At 40.2% G+C, this 10,549-nt stretch overlaps 1 protein-coding gene across 4 annotated transcripts; it reads right to left on the bottom strand.

The window, feature by feature from the left end:
- Window positions 1–210: 210 nt before the first annotated feature.
- Window positions 211–9,506, bottom strand: LOC106599230 (zinc finger FYVE domain-containing protein 21). Of its 4 annotated transcripts, none has more exons than XM_014190368.3 (8): window positions 9,303–9,506; window positions 6,064–6,114; window positions 5,698–5,866; window positions 5,190–5,265; window positions 4,907–4,998; window positions 4,479–4,532; window positions 3,373–3,503; window positions 211–3,194 (listed from the first exon to the last, which is right to left on the bottom strand). In XM_014190368.3, the coding sequence occupies exons 1-8, from the start codon at window positions 9,474–9,476 to the stop codon at window positions 3,159–3,161; spliced, it is 783 nt and encodes a 260-aa protein (XP_014045843.1). In that variant the 5' UTR covers window positions 9,477–9,506; the 3' UTR covers window positions 211–3,158. The 4 variants fall into 4 exon arrangements, with proteins under 4 accessions (XP_014045843.1, XP_014045835.1, XP_014045852.1 ...); XM_014190360.3 differs by having other exon boundaries at window positions 211–3,225; XM_014190377.3 differs by lacking the exon at window positions 4,479–4,532 and having other exon boundaries at window positions 211–3,225.
- Window positions 9,507–10,549: the final 1,043 nt, after the last annotated feature.

Here is a 10,549-nt window from a genome sequence, read left to right on the forward strand (position 1 = left end):
ACATGTCTAATGTATTGCTCTGACCTGTAACCTGAAATGTAGGACTATCAGGGCTAGATGAGTACACTTGCTGTCCCATGTGTATTGTTCCACCTTACCCGTGGGCCAATCAAATTGGTGTTTCAAAATTAATTACTGGCCTTTCATTTAATAATGCACTTTTCATTGTCATGGGTTCTGTGATTTGTAAATACAAATGTTATGAGAAGATACCATTACAAACACTTTCATTTATTGAGTTAACAATAAAAGAGGACATTGACACATTCAATTAGAAACGGAAATAGAATTACTATTAGGTCAGTGATTGTAAAAAGGGAGACCATAAAGTGCAGTGGTACTTCATAACTGCTGAATGTATCAATTTAACAATGCCATTTAGTGCAAAACTTCCAATTTCAACTTGAATGAACACAATGTAGATAACAGAAAGAATTGAGTCTAGCCATCTCAAATACTGCTGCATCATGCAGCAACAGATTCCATGTCCAGCATCAGGGCATTCAAATAGGCCTGTAGATCACTTCAGAACCATAGGGCAAGGATGTATAAAAGATTACATGATTTCAAATAATAAATACATCCTTGTGAACTAAGCAAGGACTAACAAAGGTCCTTAAAGTGAAATACCATATTAATGCAATTTCTTGACACACAATGCCTCAAACACATCCAGCAAACACATTTCAACATGCCTCTTACCAAATTAATGCAATTGATTATGGAGTGTAGCCTACTTATGTGAGCAGTACTCATGGCAAAAATGTGACATTTTATCCAAAAAGGTAAAACCATAGAATATCAGTAACTTTCTAGTTTTGGTCAAAAATGAAAACCTCTTAAGTATTTTGTTTGGTATGTGAAGCATAATAAGTTGGATATAAGCAAACACAACTGAAGAGTAAAAGTGTTGCTTCACACTTCAGTTTACCCTTATATTAAAGGGCTAGTTTGTTGGGGTTGTGCAATTCATTTATAAGCAAAGCCAGCCAACATGAGAACAAAATGTTTAAGTCATCTTGTAAGAAAAAAAAAATGTATACAAGTGCTACAAAAACTATAAATACTTTAGCAGTAAAAAGTACATACACAGCATGTTGTGTTAAAATAGGAATATTTAACAAAATAGTTTATACAAAAATCCAATGCATGGGATTAAATTTAAAGCATTTCATAAACTGTGTATACATACATGTACACTACCGGTCAAAAGTTTTAGAACACCTACTCATTCAAGGGTTTTTCATTATTTTTACTATTTTCTACATTGTAGAATAATAGTGAAGACATCAACTACGAAATAACACATATGGAATCATGTAGTAACCCAAAAAGTGTTAAATAAATCAAAACATTTTATTATTTGAAATTCTTCAGATAGCCACCCTTTGCCTTGATGACAGCTTTGCAAACTCTTGGCATTCTCTCGAACAGATTCATGAGGTAGTCACCTGGAATACATTTCAATTAACAGGTGTGCCTTTGTTAAAAGTTAATTTGTGGAATTTCTTTCCTTCTTAATGCGTTTGAGCCAATCAGTTGTTTTATGATAAGGTGGTGGGGTATACAGAAGATAGCCCTATTTGGTAAAAGACCAAGTTCATATTATGGCAAGAACAGCTCAAATAAGCTTAGAGAAACAACAGTCCATCATTACTTTAAGACAGGTCAGTCAATCCGGAAAAATTCAAGAACTTTGAAAGTTTCTTCAAGTGCAGTCGCAAAAACCATCAAGCGCTATGATGAAACTGGCTCGCATGAGGACCGCCACAAGAATGGAAGACCCAAAGTTACCTCTGCCGCAGAGGATAAGTTCATTAGAGTTACCAGCTTCAGAAATTGCAGCCCAAATAAATGCTTGAGTTCAAGTAACAGACACATCTCAACATCAACTCTTCAGAGGAGACTGTGTGAAACAGGCCTTCATGGTCAAATTGCTGCCAAGAAACCACTACCAATAAGAAGAGACTTGCTTGGGCCAAGAAACGAGCAATGGACATTAGACCAGTGGAAATCTGTCCTTTGGTCTGGAGTCCAAATTGGAGATTTTTGGTTCAAACCGCCATGTCTTTGTGAGATGCGGAGATCATCCGTTTACCCACACCGCATGTGTATTTCCCACCGTAAAACATGGAGGTGGTGTTATAGTGTGGGGGTGCTTTGCTGGTGACACTGTCTGATTTATTTAGAGTTAAAGGTATACTTAACCAGCATGGCTACCACAGCATTCTGCAGCGATACGCCATCCCATCTGGTTTGGGCTTAGTGGGACTATCATTTGTTTTTCAACAGGACAATGACCCAACACACCTCCAGGCTGTGTAAGGGATATTTTATCAAGAAGGAGAGTGATGGAGTGCTGCATCAGATGACCTGGCCTCCACAATTCCCCGATCTCAACCAAATTGAGATGGTTTGGGATGAATCGAACTGCAGAGTGAAGGAAAAGCAGCCAACAGGTGCTCCGCATATGTAGGAACTCCTTCAAGACTGTTCTAAAAGCATTCCAGGTGAAGCTGGTTGAGAGAATGCCAAGAGTGTGCAAAGCCATCAAGGCAAAGGGGTGGCTATTTGAAGAATTTCATAAAATACATTTTGATTTGTTTAACACTTTTTTTGGTTACTACATGATTCCATAGGTGTTACTTCATAGTTTGTCTTCACTATTATTCTACAATGTAGAAAATAGTAAAAATAAAGAAAAACACTTGAATGAGTAGGTGTTCTAAAACTTTTGACCAGTAGTGTATTTCACTAGAATCAGTGAATAATCTGTCAGCACTGAAAGCAGAGCATAGACAGAATATATAAAGAAACTTCACTTGAACTATGTGTCAGACCCTACATAATGCTTTCAAGGTAATTTGTCACATTAATGGTGGTGAAGGGAAAGGGTTATGCCAAGTGTCTTATGTCTATTATAGCATTACATAGATAGCAGCATTAGGATGGTTTATTGGCCAAATAGTTCAAGTGAAGTGTGGTTAAAATGCGCTGTCGGCATTTAGAGAATGTGAGACTTAAGGGTAGGAAGGAAAACACTTGGTCTGTGCCATCCCACTCTAGTCATCTTAGCAATGAAAGCGAAAAGGGGGATACCTAGTCAGTTGTACAACTGAATACATTCAACTGAAATGTGTCTTCCGCATTTAACCCAGTCACTGGTCCCGAGCTTCATACAGCAGTTTGGCACCCTGTTAGGGAACAGATGTAGTACAAGCAGAGCTATACAAAATAACTATTCAGCCATATACACACAGTACGCAATGGTGGGTCTGAAGCTTGGATATCACAACATACATTCCAGTAACATTTTAAGTAAAATATAACATTCCTATTAAAAACACAAGCCAGACTGTTATGGTGGTGTACCTTGTGCATGGCAGCAAGCCAAGAGGAGGCGGTTTTCTTGTCCTCTGCTGCCTCCATGCGTAGCTGCTTGGGATCCTGAGAGCCCATTGGTTTGTAGTGGAGCAACATGCCACTGGCCCTGCAGTTTCCACCTGGATACAAAACACAAAGTTAGGCAAGGTTGAGTAACACACTCACTATACTTGTATAGACTCAAGGCTTTAGCTCAGACTTTGAAACTAAAACAGCTACCGGATGTTCAAACTAATGAACTTTGCGTGAAACGTACATAATAACAAGCAAACTGATAAAGAAACCTAGCAATAGACTTAATAAAATGAACTTACAGCAAGTGTACAAAACATTAGATACACCTGCTCTTTCCATGACAGACTGACCAGGTGAAAGTTATGATCCCTTATTGATGTCGCTTGTTAAAATCTACATTCAAATCAGTGTACGAAGGGGAGGAAACGGCTTAAAAAGTTGTGCTTTATTAACCTTTGAGACATGGATTGTGTATGTGTGCCATTCAGAGGGTGAATGGGCAAGATAAAATATTTAAGTGCCTTTGAACAGGGTATGGTATTAGGTGCCAGGCACGCTGGTTTGAGTCTCAAGAACTGCAACGCTGCTGGGTTTTTCACACTAAACAGTTTCCCATGTGTATCAAGACTGGTCCACCCAAAGGACATCCAGCCAACTTCACACAAATGTGGGAGGCATTGGAATGCTTTCAACACTTTGTAGAGTCCATCCTCCGATGAATTGAGACTGATAAGGGCAAAAGGCGGTGCAACTCAATATTAGAAAGATGTTCCTAATGTTTTGTACACTCAATGTACATTTGCTATGGTGTGCCCTAATGAACATGATCCTGGTCACAGGCAGAGGGGCAATGAGACTCACTCTGGGTGCATAATCACACACATAATACCCCCCCATGGAAGCATGCATACAACAAGGATTTTAAGGATGTTGCCTTTGTTCTACCACTATCAAATGCATGTACAATGATGGCAAAGGCATCCTTATCAAAAGCAGGGCCACAAACTCTGCAGGCAGATGAAGATAAGATGGGGAGGAATAAGGGAGAGTGCGGGGCAAGGGAATATAACAGTGCTAACCTTCAGAGATATACTGACTGTCCAGCAGACTGGTGTAAGTGTGAATGTCATTCTCTAAGGCCAAAAGCAGAAGGGCCAGGCCGCCCAGAGGCAGGGTGAGAGAGGGAGAGAGTGTTAATAATATAGCAGAGAGGAAACAGTCAGGTACCACCACCAACTTACTGTACTTACCATGTTGTTGTATCAGTTATGGGGTTTCAAATCAATACAATGAAGAGACAAAGTAATCAGAATTTTACTGTGGATTTATGATTACACTTCTGGTCATAAAGAGGAGAGAGCTAGTTCCTCCACCCACAGGAAGCCATAATGTCTCTTGATCAATACGCTTTCAACAAGCTTCACTGTATCACTGCTGTACTCTCGTACTGAGGGAGATAAAGCCAGGCTGTGTTAACAACCAGAGGACATCTGATCCAGAGCCTTACCTTCGGGGGTGGACTCCTCTGTCAACACCTGCATACTGGAGATCCGAGACAGCTCCACCTCAAAATGGCTCTCCCCATCTAAGAAGAGATACCTGAGGAGAGGGAGAAATAAAAGAGCAAGAGAGGAGTTGTGAGAAAGTGATCTACTGAAAGTCTTTCAGGTGAAAAATGTGTATTTTTCTAGTGGTTCTATCAAAGCATGTACTTTCAGCATTAACCTAAATAACTCCATTCTAGATACTTTTCCTGTGTGCCTGTGTGAAATATAAAACACTCACGATACCTGTGGTTGTTGGAGAGACGACACATCATGGTCTCAGACTTCTCGGAGGTGCCCAAAGTGACAATAAATGTACCACCTGAGTTTGACAAAGTAGTAATGTTACCAATGAGTCAAATCAAAAAAGCATGCCAATCAAAAATCACTAAGAATCCAATCAAACTGTAGATACCTCCCAGTCCACTGGTGTTGTTATACTAAGAATACAGCATTGATTGACCATGCTAACACGACCCCATTAGTCCAACATGCTACAAGGCTTTGTCTCCAGTTTCCCCTCCCCACAGTATGTCCCTGCCACTGCAACCAGCCCTTGCCCTGGATCTCATCATGCTGCTAATGGATTTTTCATTACGGGCCTGGCTGAGTGATGCAGTTTGGAGGAGTCTATTTAGAACCACACTGGCCTAGCCCTGCTCACTAACCGCCCTGTACACACAGCTGTTAACATAGACAGGGCTGTGTGTTTGGGTGTCCTCCTGACACGATTGATTCATCCCTTTAAACTCACCTCCCATAAGCACTTTAAGCTGTTTGTCATAGAACTCCATTTCCTTCTGGGAGACCCGGCTGCACTCCCCACACTGCCGGACCGGGTCAACGAAGCACATCCGGGGAAGAGTCACCTTCTTACTGCAGCACTTATCACAGAAACACCGGCCACACCGCCGGCAGTGGTGCTGAACACCAACAGAACAGGGGAAGGAATGCAGAGGGTAAAGAAGGAATGCACAGTCCCACACATTCCAGAGACCTTAACTGTGCAAAAGCATTTAAGGGCTACAAAAACATTTTGGGTCCACAGTCAGGTAAAGCCTAGGCCTATAACTTGTAATTTATCTGATATATTATGGGATCATAGTAAAGCAAGTCAAACCTTTCTTGTAAGGAAGTCAAATTTTTTGGTGCACTGCATACAGCTTGGGCACTGTAAGAGGAACAGGACATTAGCCAACAGTTGGTTAACTCAAGTTCAAACATTGACAACAACCTCACAGTTTAAATGGATTACCAAAAGACCTCTCCCTTCCAATAACACGATCATCACAAACTTCACAGTAGCATAATCCCAGACTGTAAGGTAACACTGACTGTTTTAAAGTAACTGTCCAATGAAAATATCACTTTAAAAAAAAGTTCATTCTGTTAACTCATACCCAAATAAATGTGGTTGACTCATCCTATACTCATGTGGCCAAAGCAGAAATTGGAGAGAAAAACCCCAACTCAAACATGTATCTCAAACAGATGTTTAAAAAAATGCTTGCCATTTCCTCAGGACGAGCTGGCCAATCATCGGTCTACTTACATTAATATTTTTCATGACGTGTATGCCCACACTATTCCAACTCAGAAAAGCTGCTTTTTAACATTAGGGCTGGGAATTGCCAGGGACCTCCCGATAAGTTATTGCGATTCGATATAGGGATGCATGATACATCGGTGAGCATATCGGAATCGGACGATATTAGCTAAAAATGCCAACATCGGCCCGATGTCTAGTTTAACGCCGATGTGCAAAACCGATGTCAACGCTGACGTGCATATATAACGTAAGTAGATGACGTAATGACGCCACGAAAAATAGAGCAACAGAACAAAAGCAGAAAAATACTAAGTGCACACTTCCAACAACTAAACAAGTTCAAGTCGAGCAGTTATATATAAGACTAAGAAAATTTCAGCGAGACAACTGAAAGGCGAAATCTATTAACGCCAAGATAATGGAATTCATTGCCCTTGACAATCAACCGATCTGTCGTGGATGATGTTGGCTTTCGTCGACTGGTCGAGCCCCGGTACACACTACCAAGTTGGCACTATTTTTCAGATGTTTCCCTACCGGAGTTACACAGTATTGTTATAATGCACATCTACGAGCTACTTGTTATGGGCATCACTGGTATTGGCTTCACGACTGACATTTGGACCAGCGATCTCAGCCCCATGAGCATGCGGAGTCTGACAGCACAGTGGGTCGACGAGGATTTCGTACAGAGGAAAGCCATATTGCATGTTCAAGAATGTGCTGGTTCTCATACCGCTGCTGCCATTTCAATGGCATTTGAGAACATGTTTGAAACTTGGAAACATGAACACACTCCTAGCGCCATTTGAACAACTGACTTGAGAAATAAGCTCAACTGTGTCTGCAGCAGACACGATACCCTCTGTCATGGCATTGAAAGGCCTGCTCAACAAAACTGCCGACAGACTGTGGGGTTAAAACTTACAAAAGTACTTGAGGCTGTGAACAAGCGAGTCGGTGCCATTCTCGCCGAGCCTCTTTACGGTGTCGCCACCATGCTCGATGCTAGGTACAAGGGCAGCTACTTCGATACAGACAAGAAACAGGTTTTACGTGAAATGTTACATACACAGCTGGACAAGATGGAAACGAACCGAAGAAAAACACACAGAAGAAGAGAGGCCACGGACAGACAGCCGAAACTTCACTGCTTAACATGTATGATGAAATCCTGGTTGAGACTGAACAATTGAACAACGAAACACAGCAAGTGAAAGAAATAGGTTTTGATTATGATTTACTGGTAATGGGGACATGCGGAAATGCCAACAAAATAACTTTTTGGTCAGTGGTGTGTGTGTGTGTAACCTTTATTTAACTAGGCAAGTCAGTTAAAAACAAATTCTTATTTACAATGACGGCCTACCCTGGACGACGCTGGGCCAATTGTGCGCCGCCCTATGGGATTCACAATCACAGCTGGATGTGATACAGCCTGGATTCAAACCAGGGACTGTAGTGACACCTGTGTTAACAATTTAACTGTACTATAATGCTTAAAAGGCTGCTGAAATTTTAAATATCGGTATCATTTTTTTTGTCAAGGAAAATACCAGAATCGGACAAAAATGTCACAATGGTGCATCCCTAACTCGATACTGTGATTTTATTGCAATTCAATGTTCCAAACATATTGCTCACCATATTCCATGCGAAAACAAGTTTTGATGTCATGGAAATAAGTGTTGAAAAGTAATTGTCTCTCTATTTAAAAAGATGGAGAACATGCTATGAAGGTAAAATACTGGAGTTTTGGTGCAGATACAGCTAACTAGCACAAAAATAATTGTTATTGACTATACATCAAATCATTTTGACTAAAATAATCCCGATATGTAACTATTGATTTTTCCCCCATTACTATTCAACATAGTTAATTACCATTATTTGGAAGGGGAAAAAAATGTAATTGTTGTTAATTATCGATCATATTTCATAGAAATGTAATAGCTACTTTAATACCACCACATTTTAAAGCTGTGACCATTCAAACACACATAGGTGGAGAGGCAGTGAGGTGTGAAGCTGCTGGGAAGGATTACTGTAGTCCATCACACAGCCATGTCCCATGCCCATCCCCCACATTCATTCACTCACACCCTCCATTGTTCCCTTTCTTTGACATTCTCTTGTAGTCCAGGGCAGCATCACTGACAGCAAAACAGTGCTTTCAAATGTAGACCCATGATCATGGACCACTGGCATGTGTACATCTCGCAGAGAAATAAGGTTTTAAGCTAACTTGCCGTCATATGAACAGCAATGAACAGCAATTACTTGCCGAGGCAGGTGGCAGCTTTTGTTCTGTATTTTGGTAGACCCTGTTGGAGTTGCAAAATACTGTTAGCTAGCTAACGTTAGCTACTGTAACGTTAGCGATGGCTCCATGTTGCCTACTTTAGAACGTTAACAACTGCGGCTAGCTACCGGTAGCTCTTGGGATTTACAGGTAGCAAACTGCAGAGTACTGTTAAAACGAACCCCTGCCTATTTCTACAATTCTCTTTTTAAAATTAGATTTTAACCTAACCCTAACCACACTGCTAACGTTATCCTTATGCCTAAACAAATGTGTTTACATTATTTTTTTTTACAATAGACAATTGTGACTGTGGTAACTAGCTAGTGACAACCCTATCAGATAGAACAATGTCTACTAACTTAGGTTAGCTAGTTATACAAATATTTGACCCTACTGTACTGACAGTGGCCAGCAGCAGCAAGTATGCAACGCCCAGTTCAGGGGCCAAGTCCGTTTGTCTGAACGGCGTTGCCCTCTTGTTATTTCAGACCCAATAGTCACTTACCTCTTTGTCCGGGACCCACTGAGGTTCATCTAACGAAAAAGGGCTGTTAAACGCTCCATTCTCCGGGACCATTCGAAGTCCACTTGGGCTTCGAACCAATTTCTTGCCATCAGGCACTGAAGACATTTTTCCACAACCAGCAATTATAAAAATAAAATAAAAAAATCCGCCCATACACCAAAGACACGCCTATTTAATTGATTGACATAGCCGTTATCCAATATAAATACGTGGAGTATAATCACTGATGTCATGTGATGAACTGGAGCAAACGCAAAGTGATGTTGTTTTGGTTGTATGACGCCACCCATTGGCTGTGCCAGTCAAAAAAGTCATGTTTTTTGCTTATTCAACAATTTCTTTGCAATAGAAAATCCTACATGCTATTTTGATTTATAAGACATACGACCAATAAATAAAAAGCAATTTACGGTTTCTATGCCTGTAGTTTTCCATGTGGGCCAATCGGTGAATTCGGAAAAACTATGCAAGGATTGTTCCATGGGGTGTGGTTTTTGGGTATTCTTCTAGAATCTAACGATTAATATGTTATTGTTCTTAGCTCCATCCGTTGAAAACAGACATGTGAAAAGATTCTGGGAATGGGCGGCGAGTTGATATGTAAAACTTGACTTTTTTTCAGATTTTTATTTGGCCATATAGTCTGTTAGGGCCGAGTATGCTTTTTTAAAGAATGTTGGGGTAATCGGTGTTACCGAAAATAAATATAACAACTTTGGGAGCCATGACATTCTAAAGATGTATACTCTACCAGTAAGATTTATGGGAAGATTGTTCCATTTAATTAGATCTGATTTCATGTTGTTGATTAATGGGATAAAGTTACATTTATATATATGTGGTTTGTTGTCGTCACTTACTAAACATCCTAAGTATTTCATACTTTTTGTGGTGCACTTAAGGGATTGCTGTAGATCATGATTTTTTCCCCCCTATTGCCATTATTTCAGTTTTTTCCCACGCTAATTTTATATCCTGAGATTTTAGAGTATACCGAAAATATTTTTTAAAAGGTGCATTGAGTTTTCAAAATTAGTCAGTTATATCAGAAGATTGTCGGCAAATAAGTTTAATTTATATTTATGTTTACCAATACTGATACCTGTTACGTTTGGGTCCTGTCTAATTATTTCTGCAAGCAGTTAAAATGCCAGTGCAAACAAGGAGGGGGGAGAGAGGACATCCCAGTCTCGTGCCCCTTTTTTTAATCAGATACTTTATTATTT

The sequence above is a fragment of the Salmo salar genome, chromosome 01 (genome assembly GCF_965601325.2).
Source record: "Salmo salar chromosome 01, fSalSal1, whole genome shotgun sequence".
Taxonomy (NCBI): domain Eukaryota; kingdom Metazoa; phylum Chordata; class Actinopteri; order Salmoniformes; family Salmonidae; genus Salmo; species Salmo salar.